This window comes from Danio rerio, chromosome 15 (genome assembly GCF_049306965.1).
Source record: "Danio rerio strain Tuebingen ecotype United States chromosome 15, GRCz12tu, whole genome shotgun sequence".
NCBI classification, from domain to species: domain Eukaryota; kingdom Metazoa; phylum Chordata; class Actinopteri; order Cypriniformes; family Danionidae; genus Danio; species Danio rerio.
Window position 1 is genome coordinate 35,075,730 of NC_133190.1, and position 21,771 is coordinate 35,097,500.

Below are 21,771 nucleotides of genomic sequence, written 5' to 3' on the forward strand. Positions count from 1 at the left end.
GTGTGGGAAACCTTTACTAACATTAAACCCTTTTAAACATTCCCATAGAGCTCACTTAAAAATAAAACAGGCATATAAAACTTTTATCATGATCAAATGATGCCGAGCTCTGGAGAAAAATTAAATCAGAAAATTAAATCAGACAGCCACGTTCCTTTCCACCTCATTTATTTGCCCAGAAACTGTCTTAATATCAGCACTAATTCTGTACTGTATGCTGTGCTAAACTCACCGTCCTCCTGGCTGATGGAGATGATGGGACTGCTGAGCTCCAGGCCTTCATCCCCATTAGAGTTGACAGCTCGAGCTGCGCACTGCACACGTGAGCCTGCATGGAAATACACCGAGTCCAATGTGATGGTCTTGGAGGAGGTGAAGAAGGTGTCGAAATCCACCTCCTTCATGGGGCTGGTCACACCGTCGGGCCCTGTCGGGGCACTGACTAGCCAACGGTACCGGGTCAGGGTGTTGTTGATGTTCTCCGCAACACAGATAGAGCCCGTTCGGTCAAAGTCAGGATACTTGGGGTTGCATGACTATAATAAATATAGAAATAAAAAAAAAATGTATGCTCTATTTAATAAATGAATACAAATCATACAGGATTGAAGGAGTGTTACATATAGTGAACACACCGTGACACAGACGACAGGATATCCAGCAGCTGGTTGAGTTTCTCTAGTCCTGCTGGTATCATCATACTGTAAGAGAGACACCACCACCGGCACCGAGGGAAAGGTCACATCAGCCATACTGTTGGTTTCCTCAATGTAGATGATGGCTTTGGTGACCTGAAGGTTTGGAGAAGCAGCAAACATTAAGCACAGAGTGGATCTAATAAAAACAGGCCTGCTATTTCGATTGTAGCACAGGCAGATTATTTCAGCATTTTGTTCTTATTTCAGCATATTGTCATACTTGAATCTCCGCTATCATGTTGTCATCAGGTTTGAGGTGGATGGTGAAGGCTTCTCTCATCTCTCGAACTCCATCGTACAGAATCTCTACCTCCACGATGTGCTCAGTCTCTCCCTCTTTAAACTCCACATCTGCAGGTAGAAAATTGTCATTTTTATCACATGTGACTGAGTAACTCATATGTTTTTTTTGACAAATCCTTTTTTTATAAAGTGTGATGGGACAAAAAAATATATGGCGTACAATAACATATATATATATTATTATATATATATTATATATTATATATATTATATATATATAATTATATTATAACATTATATATATATATATATATATATATATATATATATATATATATATATATATATATATATATATATATATATATATATATATATAAAATAGAAATAATAATTAATGGAAACATTGAAAAATAAATAATAAATTAATTCAATAATAAAAAAAATACATTAAAAAAATAAAAATACATATTTAAAAACACACAATTTAAATAATATTCCTATATGATTCCCAAAGATGGTCAAAGTGCTTCTGCTTGACATTGGTGACATAAGTGAGTCAATCGTTTGCATTGTAACGTTATTTATAATAGTACTTGTTATGTTTTGCTAATTTATGCTGAATTATGAATTCATATAATCATATACATGATTTAAAGAGAAAAAACTTTATTAAGTGTAATGTTTGTTTATTTACCTAAATGTATCCAAACTCCAAATGGACCGTTAATTGTAGCAACATGCTATATTTTCCTAATTTACGTAAAATCAAATAGAAATGTATTCACAGTATTTATTTACATATTTACCTCATTTCTGCTGATATAAATAGAAAAATAATTCAATTTATTTTTTTTATGTTAAACTAGCCTAAATTATGCAAATATATCAACTCCTACAACAATGTATTTAAGCAACAATTAATGAAAATGATTTGTTTAATCCATACAATTTTATAATTTTTTAAAATTTATTGTACTTTATAACAATACTATGAATGTGGAAGTTAAATCTTTTTATTGTTGTAAAACTCACATAAAAAGATCTTAATGGTCCTAAAATTAGCTTAAAATTAAAAAACACATTGACAGGATCTTGACATGTTTTCCTGAGATTGCCTAGTGATTTGTGCTGTTGTCACCTTCAGAAATAGGATGATAATCTTCTCCAGAGGTAGCCGAGCCGTCTTTTGTGTGAACCCGGACCACTGACACTTTGGATATGTCTCCTGTCCTCTGCACCGGGATCTTCACCACTGAAACCTGCCCCGACTCACTTGGTTCACTGATGCTGAACTTGGTGGCTCCAAACCTAATTATGGCCTCTGAGAGAATAAAACGGATGTCAGAAATGCATTATCACTTCAGTCAAGACTGATATCGACCAATCAGCTTGCAGTCACAGAGGATAAAATAGTTTACTCTATATACACTGTAAAAAATTATAGAATAAAAGTCACAACAATAAAAGTTTAGCTAACTTTCACTTAGTAATTTAATTAGGTTTTAACAATTTTTAATAAGTTACACTAAGTTCAACTTTTGTTAGTTTGATTGATATAAGTTAAAATGACTAGAAAAAGGTTTTTTTTTTTATTTAGAAAGCAATATTACTCTATAAATACAGTGCTTAAATCATTCTGCCACACTTGCAAATGGCAGACATCAATAAATTTTTACATCAATAAATATTGTACTGTAAAATAAATATTGTACTGTACAATAAATATTACAAATGAACATTGTATACTGTAAAAAATATCTGTAAATTAGCAGTTTTCTGTATTTTGTGATTCAAGTTTGATTTTTATTTTTCCCCATTTATGCTTTTGAATTGCATTATGGGACTTTGATTATTCCTCCAATAACTTTTGACATTAAAAAGTTTGAAAAAGTGACTTTAATTGACATTTTTAATAGTTTAAAGTGATGTATTGTCTGGGTTGGGGTTGTATATTACAGTACAAAAACCTGGTAATAATAAACACAAACAAAAAAACACAAAATATGAAAACAGTTAATTAACAGATATTTTAACACTCAATTCTATTCTACTCTATTGTATTAAACTCTTTTCTATTCTACTCTATACTATTGTACTTTATTCTATTTGACTAATCTATTCTGTTCTATTCTATCCTTTTCTATTCTGTCCTATTGTACTCTATTCTATTCTACTCTATTCTATTTTATTCTACTTTATTTTATTTTACTCTAGTTTATTCTACTCTATTTTATTCTACTCTAATCTAGTCTATTCTATCTCACTCTATTCTATTCTGCCCTATTTTAATCTGTCCTTTTTATTCTATTGTCTTTTTCTATTCTATTTTGTTTTGTATTTTTCAATTTTTTCTACTCTATTCTATTCTACTCTATTCTATTTTGTCGTTTTCTATTCTATTATGTCCTTTTCTATTCTACTCTATTAAATTCTACTCAATTCTATTTTACTCTATTCTATTGTACTCTATTTATTCTATTCTATTATGCTATATTCTATCCTTTTCTATTGTATTCTGTCCTTTTCTGTTCTATTCTATCCTTTTATATTCCACTCTATTGTATTGTACTTTATTCTATTCTATTCTATTCTATTCTATTCTATTCTATTCTATTCTATTCTATTCTATGATATTATATTGTGTCATTTTCTATTCTTTTCTGCCCTATTCTATTCTGTCTTATTCTTATCTATTTTGTTATGTATTTTTCTATTAACTTTTTCAACTCTTTTCTGTCCTACTGTTCTGCCCTTTTCTATTCTATTCTACTCTATTATATTTGCCCTATTCTATTCTGTCCTGTTTTATTCTATTCTATTCTGTTCAATTTTATTCTATTCCATTATGTCCTTTTCTATTCTATTTTGTCCTATTCTATTCTGTATTTTTCTTTTCTATTTTGTTAAGTATTTTTTAATTATTTTCTTTTCTACTCTATTCTGTCTTTTTCTATTCTATTATATTATATTCTGTCCTTTTTCTATTCCATTCTACTCTATTCTATTGTGCTCTATTTTATTCTACTCTTTTCTATTGTACTCTATTTTATTCTATTCTACTGTAATCTATTCGACTATATTTTATTCTACTCTATCCTATCCTTTTCTATTCTGTCCTATTCTATTCTATTCTATTCTGTCCTATTCTATTCTCTTCTTTTCTATTTTATTCTGTCCTTTTATATTCTATTCAGTTTTATTCTATTCTGTCTTATTATATTACATTTTGTTCTGTATTGTTTATTCTATTCTATTCTATTCTATTCTGTCCTATTTTATTCTGTCCTTTTATATTCTATTATTTTCTATTCTATTCTGTCCTTTTCTATTCTATTCTCTCCTTTTCTATTCTATTCTGTTCTTTTCTATTCTATTCAGTTATATTCTTTTTTGTCTTATTATATTCCATTTTGTTCTGTATTTTTATTCTATTCTATTCTGTCATTTTTATATTCTATTATATTCTGTCCAATTCTATTTGACTCTATTCTATTCTGTCCTTTTCTATTCTACTATATTATATTCTGTCATTTTCTATTCTATTCCACTCTGTCCTTTTCTATTCTATTTTATTCTGTCCTATTCTATCCTATTCTGTCCTTTTCTATTCTATTCTACAATATTCTATTCTACTTTATTCTGTCTTTTTATTCTATTTTACTCTATTCTATCCTTTTCTATTCTAATCTACACTATTCTATTCTATTCAGTCCTTTTTATTCTATTCTATTCTGTCCTATTCTATTCTACTCTATTCTACTCTATTCTGTCCTATTCTATTCTATTCTATTCTATTCTAATTACCAATTGGTGAGCAACACTATTATATATCCCCTCCAATGCTTATTTCTACTTGCATCTGGCCCAATTTCAGGCCCTGGATAATACATCTTAAATATGTGAATGTGAATAAATTGAGAACATACTTTCTAGGACTCTGACAGATAACAGTCGACACAAGCGGGTACAGAAATGTAAGACAGTGTGAGATAAAAGTCTTACTGTCAGCGTCGTCCTTTATCTTGACGAGAGTCTCATTCTGAGCCCCAATGGAGGCTCCGAATGGAGACTCACTTTTGGGGCTTCCCAAAACCAGCCTTAGCTCCTCGTCTTCCTCATGTTCAGTGTCATCCACGAGGATGAGGACACACGGCTTCTCCACCTCTCCTGCACAGCCATTTTAAAGAAAGAGACACTTTTTAGCATGCATGACAAATATCAAGGTTGTCTGATTCAACAACAAGCTGAATCTTGACAGTTTACCTGTTCATTTCACAAATCATATTGAACAATTATTTTATGTATTGAACAAATTTGATTTTAAATCTGTTCTTGATTCAACGACTTACTGATTCAAATGAGAGAGTCAAGTTGAGTCTTCAGTTAACGACTCACTGATTCAAATGAGAGAGTCAAGTTGAGCCTACAGTTAACAACTCAATGATTCAAATGAGCAGGTCAGAGTAAATCTACAGTTAATAACTCACGGACTAAAATGAGTTGGTCAGAGTGAATCTACAGTTAATGACTCACTGGTTCAAATAAGCTGGTCAGAGTGAATCTACAGTTAATGACTCACTGGTTCAAATGAGCTGGTCAGAGTGAATCTACAGTTAATGACTCACTGGTTCAAATGAGCTGGTCAGAGTGAATCTACAGTTAATGACTCACTGGTTCAAATTAGCTGGTCAGAGTGAATCTACAGTTAATGACTCACTGGTTCAAATTAGCTGGTCAGAGTGAATCTACAGTTAATGACTCACTGAAGGAAATGAGCTGGTCAGAGTGAATCTACAGTAAATGACTCATTGATTCTAACAAGTTTGTCAGAATGAGTCTACGGGTAACCGCTCATTGATTTATATGAGCCAGTCAAATCTTAAAGTCTACTGTTAAGGACTAACTGATTAAAATGAGCTGGTCTGAGTGAGTCTACAGTTAACGACTCGCTGATTAAAATGACTCAGTCAAAGTGAATCTACAGTTAACGACTCACAGATTCAAATAAACTGGTCAGTGTTAATATACAGTTAACGACTCACTGATTCAAATAAGGCGGTTGGATTGAAACTACATTCAATGACTCACTAATTCAAATGAGCTGGTTAGAGTGAATCTACAGTTGATGACACACTGATTCAACTGAGCTGGTCAGAGTGAATCTTCAGTTAACCACTTACTGATTCAAATTAGCTAGTCAAAGTGAGTCTACAGTTAATGATTCACTGATTAAAATGAGCTGGTCAGAGTAAATATACAGTAAATGAGTCACTGATTCAAATGAGTCAGTCAGAGTGTATCTCCAGTTCACGACTCACTGATTAAAATGAATCATCATGTTAAAACAACACAAATTAAAGCTAATACATTTTCCCCATAGCTCTATAACATAAACTTGGATGATTACAAAGTATTATTCTCGAACAACATAATGGTACAGTAAGTACAATAAAATTTGACAGTCGTTTCATTTTGGAATAAATTAACCCTTTAATAATAACCCTATAATAATAATACCTGGTAGAAAGATGATGGTGGAGGCGTCTGTGTTTGGCCTTTCGTTGAAGTCCATCATGACTTGTGCTGATGCTTGACGACTGTAGCAGCGCACACTGGACTTATAGCTTAAATCTCCACTGCGGTACACAACAGCAGAGATCTGTCCATCATTCTCATTACCTGTGTATGTAGGATCCCGGAATTGCATTTTGGGCACTAAAAAACAAACAAAAATGTTTTATGTTCAAAATAATCATTATTCTTACAGATTTTTTTCTTGCATAAGATCATTTTCATACATTTTAAAAAATTATATGGCAAAAAGTCATGACTATAAATGTTTTATGTTATTTTTTAGCTTATTTTGACATGTTAATGACGTTTTAACTACATTTTTAAGTTGTGCAAAGTTAGTCAGTTTGATTGATATAAGTTAAGATGACTAGAAAAGTTCATTTGATTCAACTAAAAACGTTAAGGCAGCAAGAATTTTTTACAGTGTCATTTAAAGGACATTGATTGTATCCATATTAGGGTTTAGTTCAAGGCAACGCACAATCTGAGATGGAGTCGTTGATGTAGATTGTAGCTTTTCCTGGTTCTCCTAATATGCCGTTCATGGGCATTCGGAGAACCAGCTCAAACTTCTCCGGGCCCTCCAGCACCGGCTGTCCCAGGTCATCCAGGATTGTAACCTTGAAAGTCTGCATGTTGACGCCTGGGGAAAAGTCCAAGTTCTTGCTAATTCCAACGTAGTCCACACCAGCTGTGTTAAAGGTTTACAGAGAGTTAGTGGAGAGAATATTGCAGAAATAATAATAATAGGTCAGTTCTCACAAGTAAAGTTAGCACTTGAGACACAAAACAAACAACAAAGAACTGCGTGATTCTATTGTGTTAAATGTATGGGCTAAAATACTAAGCTTGAAAGATAATTTTTTATGTCACAATTTACAAAAATAGTCATAACTGGCAAATATAAACCAGCAAATCTCACTTTTCTATTTTGAATTCTAACTTATTTGCTCTTAATCGAACACTTGTAAGTCATATAGCCCAATTCTGAAGGGAAAATGACTAATTCCCACTTTATAACATAGATCAGTGACTTTATGTCACAACTGCGATCAAAATATCAGAATTACTTTAGAATACATTTGTATATATTTTTATTTGCTATACAGATTTCATTAAAAATTTTATTATTTAATTGACTTTTTTTACCTTAAATGTTTTAAATGAATTTTAAATTATGTTTATTGTATTGGTTTCTGGTGGCGCAGTGGGTAGCACGTTTGCCTTACAGCAAGAAAGCCACTGGTTCGAGCCTCGGCTGGGTCAATTGGTAATTCTGTGTGGAGTTTGCATGTTCTCCCGGTGTTCTCTCCTCTGGGTGCTCTGGTTTCCCCCACAAGTCCAAAAACATGTGGTATAGGTGAATTGGGTAGGCTAAATTGTACATAATGTATGAGTGTGTATAGATGTTTCCCAGTCATGGTTTGCAGCCGGAAGGTCAGCCGCTGTGTGAAACATATGCTGGATAAGTTGGTTGTTCATTCCGCTGTGCGACTCCAGATTCATAAAGGGACTAAGCCGAAAAGAAAATTAATGTATTGGTTTCTTTAGTTATGGTTTAGTGTAAATTTGCCTTTATTTGGTTGTGGTATTGGCTCTATCGTTATGGTGTAAAGATTAGCGAAAGAGAAAAAAAAGAAAGACATTTGCACAGTGTTATTTTAAACCAATGTGGTGTTGAAGTAAAAAAAAATGTATGTGTAAAATTAGTTATGTAAAATTCTTATAATTGAATTACATATTGCTTCAAATGTATTCATCTGGATGGCAATAAGTTATTCTTTCCATTTCTAAAATATCTCTTTTTTTATCCATTGTTCTTACGTAGGTTGGTCTGATCTGAGCTAGTTAGACAAAATACAGTTTAGTGTATTGTTTTATTTTAATGTAGTTATTTGTTGGACCCCAGGAAGAATAGCCACTACATTCTTAATGAACAATAAACAAGCGACCAATCATCCAATCAGTTCACGATGGACGAAATCAAGACCAACTCTACATTTTTTCTTGTTCAATAAGCTATTTTACTATTTATCTATTATAATAATAAGCAAAGGCTATGCAAAGTCTGTTTCATACTAGCCTAAAAATGAAACTGATCTTTATACCAAAAATAACACTGTGATATCTAAAAAGTAATAAAAAAAAGTAATAGTGAATATTTATATAAAATCATATTTTGAGGCTGATTTGTATACATTTTTGAGGATTTTTTTTTATTTACCTTAATTACAAACCTTTTAAAGTATATCTATTTCCTTTATTAATATCCTATTTCGACTAGGTATTTTTGCCCCCCGCTTTGAATGTTACCACCCGATTATGAGTGGTTATAAGCTGATAGATATAGGCCAGTAGGGGCCTTCTGCGCTTACTGGTAGGCTCAGAAGGCTATTATTATCCATCCATATGCATAATGAGCTATACTAATCGAGAAGGCTTTATATGCAGATCTGTTTTTACATCACTGTGACAGTTGGGTTTAGGGTTGGGGTAGACGTTAATAAAATTCAATTAATGAGAAATTTTATAAATAATATAAATAATTATTTTTAACTTTCAACTGCAGTTGTATGTAATCTATAGCTGATTAACCATGTGGATGGGTGATAACAGCCTTCTAAGGCCCCTTCTGGCCTATATCTATCAGCTGATAACCACTGATAACACCCATTCAATTGAGTGATAACATTTGAATGGGCTGAATTTTGCAGTGTATGTCATTATTTAAATAAGCTGACACTTACATGCTAATCTATTATTTCGGCTGGACTCATTAAAAATTTACAGATTCCTTAAACATTTAATAAAGCGAACTATGGTTCCAACCTGAACACTTGTGGCTGGAATGAGCTACACTGTGAACCAGAGCAGAGTACAATGTGTGCGCAAAATGTATAAACACACACTTACAGCAGTCTGGAAAGTGTTCAAAAGACTGAGCCTGTCCTGGATGTTTCTACAACATTAATATTTCTAGATCATGTTAGATAAAGGTGTTGAGGATCCTGTCAGTAAAGCACTTGTCCTGTGGCGATGTCTATTTTTGTGGGTGTTGTAAAGCCTGTGGGGCCTGTAGCAACATATTATTGTCTCGTGGTGTGGATTTCTTGAAATGCAAGCTTGAAATGTAAGTATTAGATTCCTGGCGTGTTTACGGTAATTATATATATATAAGTGCCAGTGCATGTAACACTAGGAACTGACATATGCAAACTGCCCAATACAAACCTTCAGCCGAAACAGGATCAGTCTTTCGTGACCGCACTGTGACCGTTCCTGCTTTGGAAAGGTCACTTCCTGTCCTCCAAACCCGAACTTCGACATTACCGTCACTCTCATCAACATGGTAGTCTATTTCTCCGAAATAAAAGACTGGAGCTGTTGAATAATAGAAAGGTGGTGTTATTAAATATACATAATATAAACATGATCATCGCATGAATAATTTCAAGACGCAAGAAAATATTTACAGATCGAAACAAGCCAGGCTCATTCTGAAAACGTACCCCTATATACATTTCTGGAGAGCGCCAAATATGTCCTAGGAGGTATTTATTTTAAAGTTTTTGTTTTTGCAAATCCGCCAGAGGCCGCTTTGTATGCTTTTAGAGATTTCAAATTTCTCTCATGAGGGCCATTCGCGCCTGCTGTTCTCACGTAAATCTGCACGCCACAGTCGAATGACTAACTGAATAACTGAAAAAATCGACTGACCATCCTCCTCCTTCCCTTGACCCAACCAAAAGTGTTTTTAAAATCTCCGATTGGCCCGCCCACCCACTTCCCTAAACCCTACCACAGTTTTAAAAAGCAATCCAGAAAAAGAAAAGCCCTCGTCTGGTTTTTACCAAGTTTTCACATTTTACCACATTCTCACCCTGTTATTTACTTGTTTATTTTATTTTTTGGCTTCTGTTTTTGTCTTGCTTTCTGGAACCGTTCTTTGCCAGACTCAAACACCGTCGTCAAGGTCAACTCTACTCAGTGTCACAAGACCGCCACAGTAAATGGCGAGCTACTGGACAAACTGGTAACAGCGGGTAAAGCTGTTCATACAAAGGTAAGCAGTCAGCTGGTAAGCGAGTAAAAGGAATGGCATCATATCGCCCCGTAGCATTCATTTTAAAGACCAAATGCAGCCATACGTACTTCTGGCTACATAATTCACAATCTCCAGAAATGTATATAGAGCTACATTTTCAAAATGACCCTACGTTGCAACAAAAGTGCAATTAAATTGGTTATTTCTAAAACTGTTAACATAAAAGGAGGTACATATAAATATTTCTGTAAAAATCTAGGATATGCATGAATGTCGATTGAAATCAAGTACGTAGAAAGAAAACTGGATTTTTTATAGAAAGAAACTGATTAGCTAGATTTAAATAATATAAGTGTAAAGTTCAGAAATTTTCATTGGAAATTTTTCCACATTAAAAAATAAATACAACCTCACAGTGTGTCAATCACATTTACACATGTCCTCCAAACTTTCATCTGTCATTGAAATCTTTGCAATGGGTTAGATTTTTTTCAGGTTTTTTTTAGCATCAATAGCAAGAATTTCAATAGTTTTGATGATTCTGAACCAACGTACAGGCGAATGCCAAAATTTAGAATGCATCTAACAAATTAAGCCACCTCCAAAGTGCAAAACACAAAGACAGATTGGGATAGGATCAATTCATTTCAAAGTACACAAAATTTTACAGCATCAGATTCTGTTTAGTATTGTTTTGCAATTTTTCACAACAGATTCTTTGAACTTAGTGTGCAAGGTTTTGTGTTATACTGTGTGCATGGGTTTTTGGCTTAGTGTGCAAAAACATTTAATGTACTGTAGTATGCAGTTTGTCAGTAAAGGTGTCAAATTATCCATTCATTCATTTTCCTTCTTCTTGGTCAATTTTTTCATCAGGGGTCGCAACAGTGGAATGAACCGCCAACTTATCCAGCATATGTTTCACACAGCAGATGCCCTTCCAGCTGCAACCCAGTACTGTGTAACATATATACACAATCATTCAGACATTACAGCTAATTTAGTTTATTCAATTCACCTATAGCGCATGTCTTTGGACTGTAGAGGAAACCGGAGCACTTGGAGGAAACCCATGCCAACATGGGGTGAACATGCAAACTCCACATAGAAATGCCAACTGACCCAGCCGGGACTCGAAACAGTGACTTTCTTGCTGTGAGGCGACAGTGTTAATCACTAAGCCAGAGTCTCGCCTTAAATTATCCAAAAGAAGAAAAATATGGTAAAATTTCTACACAAAGAGCTAAAACTTTAAGCTGGTAAGAAAACTGATTACTTTGCTGTTATTAGTACTGCAACTATTATTTATTAAAGCATTGTAGCTGGCTGAGGTTTTATTGTGAATTCGTTTTGTAAATAGGTTGTTTTTTTATTTTTATATTTGTCTACTTCAAAATTTAAATATATTGTTGAATTTTTTTCTACCAAAAAAAGAGGGATTTTTACTGTTTTATTTCTTTAAGTATTGTTTAAGGTTATATTTATTCACTAGTAAGCATCAAACTGGTACCAGTCATAATAATCAAACAAATCATACACTTTCAGAAATCACAAGCTGCCATTGGGGTGGTACCCTTTCAAAAGGTACACATTTGTACCTAAATGGTACATTATCGTTCCTCAATAGAACATATCAGTACCCAAACATTTCAAGAGGTACATTTAAAGTACTAATATGTCCTTTTAAGGTACCAATATGAACTCTGTAAGTAAAAGTGTGGATTCTTTGTAAAGGTACTGCCGCAATGACAGCTTGTACACCTTTATTCCTAGACTGATGCTGAATAAATGATGACAGAGTTGTCATTTTTGTGTGAATGTCCCTTTAAGAGTGAGAATCTGTCTGATGTGGTTTTGACAGAAGGTACGGAGGATGTTGAGATAGATGGGCGAGCATAGACCTGTCTGTCTGCAGTTAACACTTTACCCGTCTTACAATCCAGTGACAAATCCCTGTTCATATCTCGCTAACACCCAATGTGCTGGTGAAAGGTCTATGTCACACTCAGCTTCCAAATGTGTTTTCTTGGACGACAGCAAGCTCTGCACTGAATTTGATCGAGCAGAAGACACTGAAGGTGTTGAGGAAGATTAAGCTGCTATATGTCCACGGTAGGAAGCACGTCAAAGCCTAAGAAAACAAACAAAATGTGCGACGAGACTTTTTTCCTCTCGTTTTATTCTTGTGTGGCATAAAGGCCTCCCAGGCGATGTGATAAAAACAAAATATCAGGTTCATTTTTACCCCTAAACCAACAGTGAACTGTTGACGCATTAGGATGGAATGCATTGATGAGGTCAGATGAGGTGCTTCAGTGATGGGTTTGTTTTCATTGCAGTTTTTCCATTAAAAAGCTTAAAATAGAAGCACTTCAGCATTTCAGAATGATTTTAACCACCACTGAAGGGTTATTCAAGCTCCAGCTTGCACATTAGGAACCCAGCGAGCATGAAAACTACTCAAAAAAACTGACAGGGACAGAGTGAACAGTCTGAGTGACAGAAATAGTTTGGTGAAAAATGAATGTTTTATCAAACATTTCATGCCAGGTTTGTCATCTGAGTAAATGTTTTGTGGCTGATCACTAGATGACATATTCGAATGTTTAGAGCCGAATTTAACTAAACAGAGCAGCTGGGACATTTTGCTTAATACCTCTTTTTGGATTTTACAGGAGAAAAGAAAATAGTTATGGAACTTAAAAAATGTGCAAATAAAAAATGCAGCGGTCAACGCTTGACATTTTTACTGTGGGGAGGGGGATGGGGGGTTGGTGTTTTGTAGGTTACCCCCCGCCTAGTAACCAACAAAACACTAATTTACCTGAAAAGGTTGAGGACCACTGCCCTAGCTGACCAAAAATGAACAAATTTGTAATCCGTACTCCACAAAAAAAAACAAAAAACAGTCTTAATGGATCGCCTCACAGCAATCCTCACACTGATTGATAAAGCATAACAAATAACATGCAAGAATTAAATTGTAATTCTATATTATGTTTTCTCTTACACACCTTTGTGAATACTGATATTTTTGTTATTGAATTTCAAAAAGGGCCAATTTAAAGGCCAAAGGCTTACGCTATTTCAGTTACAAATGGCCTGCTAATAGTTTGCTTTATATTTTACATTAGGCTATTATTTGTGCATAAACATATCTAGATATAGTAATAAACAGAGACGGTGCTCGCTGCAGAGCCATTTGAGCAGAGCTGAGCTCCAGCGAGGGGGAGCATGAGCTCTCGCTCCTCCTCCTATAAGCTGTTTTAATGCGTGCACCAACCCCACCCCTAACCCTACCCCCAGTGACATCAATCGTAGAAGAAGTGCAAGAAAGGAGGAGCGAGAGCTCAAGCTCCCCCTCGCTGTAGCTCAGCTCTGCCCAAATGGCTCTGCAGTGAGCACCACTTGAATAAACATTCTGTTTGTTTAAAAATAACCTTTTTCATCATCATTACTGCAAACTTATATAAGCGATGATATCTTTAAATGTGGAAAGGGGTCTTACGATATTTTCCGGGGGAAAAAGGGGTCTCAGGCAAAAAAAGGTTGGGAACCACTGACATAGATGAATGTGGCCACTGTGTAAATGAGCAGTACAGTTACAATCTTATTGCCACATTATATTGTTATGATAACATAATATATGTCTTCAGTGAATTCCTGAAGATAAACACCAAAAAATAAAGCTACTGGAATAATTACAGCAGTCGCAATTGTCTGATCTCATATGAAGCAAGAGATCGCAATGACATATAATGACATGTGCAAATGCAGTAGTAGTGTCCCAATTTTTAGGGGTAAGTTTTAAAGCCCTTCCCCTTTATACTCTTTTTTTAAGGGCCAAAGGGTAGGGGTAGGGGTAAAAAAATAGAATAGGGATTAGGCTTTAGTATCATCAAAGAATCCTGAAAACCACTACAGTGTTATGCTATTTCCTAGCAAATAAATGCATCCTTTATGATCATGAGAGACTACTTTTTAAACCACACACACAAAAAAAATACCAAGCCCAAACTTTTGATGATAATGTAAGTGGTGCTTTTCATAATGCTGCTGATTATTATTGCCTAAGTGTGAGCAACAGTAATAACACAGTGTTCTTTGTTTCCTGTTTAATGTGCTCAAGCTACTAAACGAACAACTTGCATTAATGATCAAAGGCTAAACTTAAACTCCCCAAAAAGTCCACGTGCTTCACCTGCAATAAAGCGCACATTACAATCGTGTGAAGTTGCACTAAAGCTCTCAAGGGGCAAATATATCTGTAGGCACTGCCTAGAGCTTTGAGTCCAAGGGCGAAAATAAGCCTGAATTGTTCATGTGGTGAAAATCCCATTATAAAGTGTGCACTTCAGAAAAACGGAGAGGCAGTTATCTCCGACGTTATCTAGGTCTTGGAGACACATTAAATATAATTGCATGATGTGCCTTGGCACTGTCCCCGCAGAGACGTGAAGTACGGTGGGCGATCGGAAGGTGATATGAAATAAGTGCTTTGGTTTTGCTTGTTGTGTGGGTGTGCGTTTCGCTGTGTGTCTCTCAATGCTCCCACAATCAGATAAGGTTCATTTGTAAAAGGGACAAACAGTGAGCTTCAAAGCACCAAAGTCCATTAACTGAAAGGCAAACCCCTGGCTCGTACACGACCCAAACCCAAACTCTGGCGCTTTACTGAGTGGATTAGGTTACCCATGTGGCTGTCTGCCACCGTGCTAAATTTGAACTTCTGAGGGTTTCTTTTCTTTAAAGGTTATGCAGGAAGGTACACTAATGCATTATCTTAGCAGAACTTGAATGATCCGGCCTGTTCGCTCTGACGCTCGCTCTTAACTTCCCAGCACGTTTGACCACTTTGGTCAAAAGCTGCTCTTCAAAGGAAGTCCAGCCAAAAACACTTTCACCAGGACAGAACCAGGAGACATTAGAACACAGCTGCCTGTTACCTTATTTCAACTCTCTGGAATTATAGCTCACAGTTTACAATGCTGAAACAAGCAGGGAAGTTGAACTATTTCGATTTGGGTCACACTTTATTTTAAGGTACAATTCTCATTATTATCACTAGAACTACACAGGCGGCCATTTTAACCGTTTTTAATTTTTATAATTAATATTATTTTTGATTTAATAACTTTGTTGAAATAAAATGACTTCATTAAATGTGATGACAGACATTTAAATCTTAATTTTAATATCTCAATGCACGCTTTGAATGTAAATATACTGTATAAACATGACGTCTTATATGAGAATTAAAATGACCGATATGGTAATTCTAGAAGTTATAGAATTCTGGTAGTTCCAGTGTTAACAATCCATTGACTAAGGGTGCTTTCACACCTGCAGTACGTTTCCGTTTCACACCAAGACCTCCTCACAACTCCATTGCTGCATCCCAATTTGCATACTATCCGTTGTAAATATTTGAAAATAGAATTATTATGTGCCAAACCATAGTATGTTGAAAAGAGTATGCCAAAGGTTCCCGGATGGTTTACTATTTCCGGTCAAAGTTGAAAGTGTGGAAGCGTCCATACTCTAACCGCTGATACTGCACACAGTGCACGTTGAACGTGAATTCGATTAGAACTACAAACGCAGGTGAAAAGTGTAAACAAACTACAAACATGATGGACATGCGAGACCAACCGTCAAGTAGAGAGGCTTCTGTAAAGTTGTTTTTATGACTGTTAATTAATATATATCCAACTGGAAAATATTTAAATCACATTTTCTGTGTTATATTTCATCTGCAACAACTATACTGAACTTAAATAAAGACGTGTTTGGACAATGACGACTGAATTCATAAGACCTGAGGAGATTTCTCTGCATGAAAGACTTGTGAATGGGAGATTAACCTGCTGCTGCTTCTCCAATAAGGTAGGAAATTAAATATGACAGAAATGTGGATGACATGTGGATGTTTGACAGGGCTCATAACTAAGCAACACAAGGATCTGTTAATGAGGAAGTCCCAAAAAGTCCCAAAACGTGCATACTCTTTTGTTACACACTCAAAAGTATATATTTTTCACAAAAAAGTACACACTTTTAGGCCGCAGTATAAGTATGAGAATTGGTATGCAGCACATGTTTGCTGTAAAGTGTCAAAATCTTTTTCTCATCCTGGAATGCATGTTGCAGCTGACTACGGCAGCTGGTATAGTCCAAAAAAGCAAAGTGCTTTTTGCAGTTGAGTCGGGTCAAGGTCAGTTCTTACCACAAACTAACCGCATCAGGGTTCATTTGAATACACAAGTATGATATCCGCTTTTACACCTGCCCAAACTACTAATGTACTGCTGATTAATAGTTTGAGTAGTAAGGTAGTAGGGTTTAGATGTATTAGAGATGTGTTTTAGAGCCCTATCAGTTTAAACTCCTTATATGGTTTTCTATGCTCACAATCATCCACAGAATCTTGTTTATGTCTGTAAATGTAAAGGGATGAATAAAAATAGATCACATGTGCACCAGTATGTTAGATCTGTGAAGCAGCATCTCTTGCCTTTCCACTAATGCAACTCAACTAGACCACAATGATTTAAATTCCACATGTGACGTCTACAGAAGAAAACAGAAACAGTACTTTCTGATATAAACAATAAATCTCTTTGAACTGGCCTTTGTGCTTTGTGGATTTTTTTCACGCTCAAACAGCAACATAAATACTAGAGGAAGTTGAAAGAGTAAAAAGGCTTTTAATGAGGCTGTGTTAATTTCCCTTTTTATGATTCTTAAAAAAAAAGCACAGTATTTAAAAACATACTTAGCCACATAATGAAATTTAAACGATAGGAAATAATGATAGTATATGCATAAATCATCTACACACACACACATATATATATATATATATATAGCATAGTGTACATGGATTTAACCACTTGCTGTTAGCCCAGGGAGAGAGGCAGAATGTACCCCGGGAGTCTGGTGTGAAGTTCACACATCTACTGTACACACACAGACATGTTTGTGCGCTTGAACTTTCCTTCACATTCCCACAGAGCGACAGCATTTATAAAAAGCAAAGACCTCTGGGTAGAAGAAAATGGCAGAAGACATTAGCGCAGCGCTAAGTGTTTCTCAGCGAGAACACAGTGCACACATTTCCACGGGAACTCTCCAATGAGTCTGAATTGATTTGTGGTAATTTTCTTGAAAAAGGCACCTGGGCACTTTTAATTCAGCGGAAAATGCTCAACTCGTCACAATTCATGCAGCGCTTGACAATGTAAAAATCTGTGAGTGTAGACTAGCGTAAAATTATGAACTGCTGATCACTTTTTAAAAATATTATGTACTTTGGAGGTGACAGATTTTAGTCACACTTGTGTGTTTTTATGTTCTTGAAAGTTGAAAGATAGGCAGACAGTTTCTTGTATTCGTTTATATTTCAAATAGCTACATCTATTATTTTCTGGTATCATGTACACTTTCTTTGTCATTCCAGATGACTTCATTAATAAATTATTTGAGTAACTGCAGAGATGTGAGGATGCAGTCGTCCAAGCTCATGGGAGTCATTCACAATATGAATTCCTTTTCCACTGCACCATGACTTTATATTCTATTTATCTATATTTTAATTCTGTAAAATAAGCGTAAGCTAGAGGCTTTTGCCCTTCATATAAGACACTTTTAATACCAAATTATAAACTATATGTAAATTAATTAGTTGTTTTCCCTAAAACTTGGATAGGCGACAAGACTTTTGTCAGGTAGTGTATTTTATACTGATGCATTCATAGAAAGGACTCTTTTTAAATATAGTTTCCTTTATTGGAGCAGTTTAGGACTTGGCTTTTTGTAAGTTTGCCTGAACACAAAATTGTAACAATTTAATGGATTTTTTTTTCTCTGGGCACCCATAATAAAGGAATGGGTAATACCAAAATCTAAAAATCTAAGCATTATTTTTATTATTTATCTAAACTGAAAATTATCTAAATTGTAGTATTCATTCATTCATTCATTCATTCATTCATTTTTCTTCGTCTTAGTCACTTTATTTATCAGGGTTCACCACAATGGAATGAACCGCCAACTTACAGTATTTAATTATTATTTTTTTTTTAATGATCAAACAAATCCAACATGTAAATTCTATTGTTACAGTGATATTTTGAGATTTTTATACAATTGTAAGCCAACAGATTTCACCATAGTCACAAGTTTTTTGCAGTTTTGCATGTCTAAACTAATTGTAATATTTTTTTACTAAAGTAAAAATAAATGTCAAATATGCCTCTTATGTAAAAAAGGCACTTTTAGAATTAAGTAAAAAAACATCTCAAATCTGAAAAAAAAAACAAAAAAAAAACGTGCAAATGAAAAGATTTTATTCGATCAAAGACTGCAGTAAGAAATTTGTCTGTGGCACTGTCACAGACAAAAAAATTAAATAAATAAATTCAAGAAAAAAATAAAATAAAAAATTCAAATCACACCAGAATGTGTACACACTAGAACAATTAAGGGCTACAATACGAAAGATGGATGGATAGTTGGATGGATGCATGAATGGTGAGAGAGATGGATATATTATGAATAGATGCATGATAGGGAGATAGATAAATGGATGAATTGATAGACACTGAAAGAGAGTGCTAGATGGAATAGATGAATAGATAGACAGACAGACAGACAGACAGACAGATAGATAGATAGATAGATATATAGATAGATAGATAGATAGATAGATAGATAGATAGATAGATAGATAGATAGATAGATAGATAGATAGATAGATAGATACAGTAGATAGATAGATAGATAGATAGATAGATAGATAGATAGATAGACAGACAGACAGACAGACAGACAGACAGACAGACAGACAGACAGACAGACAGACAGACAGACAGACAGACGGACGGACAGACGCACGGACGGACGGACAGACAGACGATTGGGTGGGTGGGTGGGCGAATGGATAGTTGGATGGATGCATGATAGAAAGTGATGGATTAATGGATGAATTGATGGACACTGAAAGAGACAGCTAGATGGAACAAATGACTAGATAGATGGATGCATATAGTAAATGGATGGATAAATAGTGAGAGATAAAATGAGAGATAGATAGATAGATAGATAGATAGATAGATAGATAGATAGATAGATAGATAGATAGATAGATAGATAGATAGATAGATAGATGGATGGATGGATGGATGGATGGATGGATGGATGGATGGATGGATGGATGGATGGATGGATGGATGGATGGATGGATGGATGGATGGATGGATGGATGGATGGATGGATGGATGGATGGATTGATGGATGGATAGATGAATGAATGACTAGATGGAAAGGGAGAGATTGATGTATTATGAATAGATGGATAATAGAGAGAAACACTGAAAACAATTTTGTGTTTAATAGACATCTAACAGACATCTAAACACAGACAACTTTGCTAAAACAAGACTAAACTTGGGCTGGCAGTGTAAACCAAACAGACGTCTAAGGGTAGGCCAAAACTAGTCTAGTTGTGGCCTATTCTTAGATGTCTATTAGATTTTCACTGCCAGCCCAAGTTTAGACTTGTTTTAGCCAAGACGACTATGTTTAGACCTTTATTAGACATCTATTATCTTCAAAACAAAAAAAAAATGCTTGCTGGGATGCTTGAGGGTTAAAATGACTTATGAAGAACCTTTGTTTTTTAACTACTGCCGATTTTTGCATGAATTCACAACTGGATGAGTAAGAAAACGAGACCTAACAGGATCCCTTCAATCACCAAGTTATCCACAGGACATCTGCCTCGACTCCTCCAGGCTGACCCAGAATCGGAAGACTGGATCTTAATAACCGGCTCCAGACAGACAGACACCTACACTCATTTCACTCTCTCCGGATACTCCCTTCCAATCCCTCTCTCTCCGAGTGGTCCATAATCACAGCTTTATTAGCCCAGCACACATTCACTGTCTGACATCAAGCAGTGTGTTAGTGAGCCTGATCCTGAGGTACAAGTATCTTCTTGTTTTACAGTTACAATAACTCACATGTGGCTCTTCCTCTGCACATGTGAGGGTGATTTTTACCGTATCCAGCTGCAATTACCGTAGCATGCAAGAACATGTCCTCGCCAAACTCTATCAACATACAGATTTCCTAAATATGGTGCTGCCGGCTGACTTGTGTTACCAATACATTTACTGAAGAGCAGACACAGGTATTTAAAACTGAAATGGTCGGTTGTTTTGGGGTAAAATTAGAGGACTGAATGTAGTGTTTTGTCAGTGGGAGCTCAGTATAATAACAACAGAAGTTAAAGGAAAGTAGAAAATGTATGAAAAACTAGGTGGAGACAGAATATATCAGTCCGCCCATCTGTATATACATCCATCCATCCATGATCCATCTCTCTGTCTCATCCATGCATTCATAATACATCCATCTCTCTCTGTTCACCCATCCATCCATTAACCATCCATCATCTATCTATAGTGTTTTATCTAGCTATCTCTTCCACCGTCCATTTATCCAATCCTCCTTTCATCTCTTTCGATTATCCATACATTCATAATCCATCCATCCATCCATCCATCCATCCATCCATCATCTATCTACTTCTCGACTGATCTATCTATTTATCCATTGTTCCTTCCATCCATTGTTCTATCGGTCCATCTTTGTCATCCACCCAACCATCCTCTCTTTCACACTTTTCTCTTTTACTCTCTCTATATCTTTTAATCCATCCATCCCTCTGTGTCATCCGTCCATTCATATTACACCAATTTCTGTTCATCTGTCCATCATCTATCTATCTATCTATCTATCTATCTATCTATCTATCTATCTATCTATCTATCTATCTATCTATCTATCTATCTATCTATCTATCTATCTATCTATCTATCTATCTATCTATCTATCTATCTATCTATCATGTGTTCCATTCAGCTCTCTTTCATTGTCTATCAATCCACCCATAATCTGTCCATCAGTCCAATCCTCCTTTTATCTCTTTCCATCCATCCATCCATCCATCCATCCATCCATCCATCCATCCATCCATCCATCCATCCATCCATCCATCCATCTATCCATTCATTAATTTATTCATCCATCCACTTATTGACTTATTCATCCATCCATCCATCCATCCATCCCCCATCTACCTCTCTCCTGATCCATCCATTTATTTCATTGTTCCATCCATCCATTGACCATCTCTGTCAT

At 35.2% G+C, this 21,771-nt stretch overlaps 1 protein-coding gene across 2 annotated transcripts in view; it reads right to left on the minus strand.

Annotated features, from left to right (window-relative positions):
* The window catches only part of frem2b (FRAS1 related extracellular matrix 2b), a 159,828-nt gene that overhangs the window by 25,782 nt on the left and 112,275 nt on the right, over window positions 1-21,771 (minus strand). For both annotated transcript variants that reach the window (XM_005157636.6, NM_001137661.1), the window contains exons 7-14: window positions 9,750-9,899; window positions 7,000-7,209; window positions 6,462-6,659; window positions 4,947-5,111; window positions 2,083-2,265; window positions 919-1,049; window positions 636-791; window positions 233-536 (exon numbers count right to left, since the gene is read on the minus strand). In XM_005157636.6, the coding sequence (XP_005157693.1) occupies window positions 233-536; window positions 636-791; window positions 919-1,049; window positions 2,083-2,265; window positions 4,947-5,111; window positions 6,462-6,659; window positions 7,000-7,209; window positions 9,750-9,899 (1,497 nt within the window). The remainder of the gene's footprint in view (window positions 1-232; window positions 537-635; window positions 792-918; window positions 1,050-2,082; window positions 2,266-4,946; window positions 5,112-6,461; window positions 6,660-6,999; window positions 7,210-9,749; window positions 9,900-21,771) is intronic.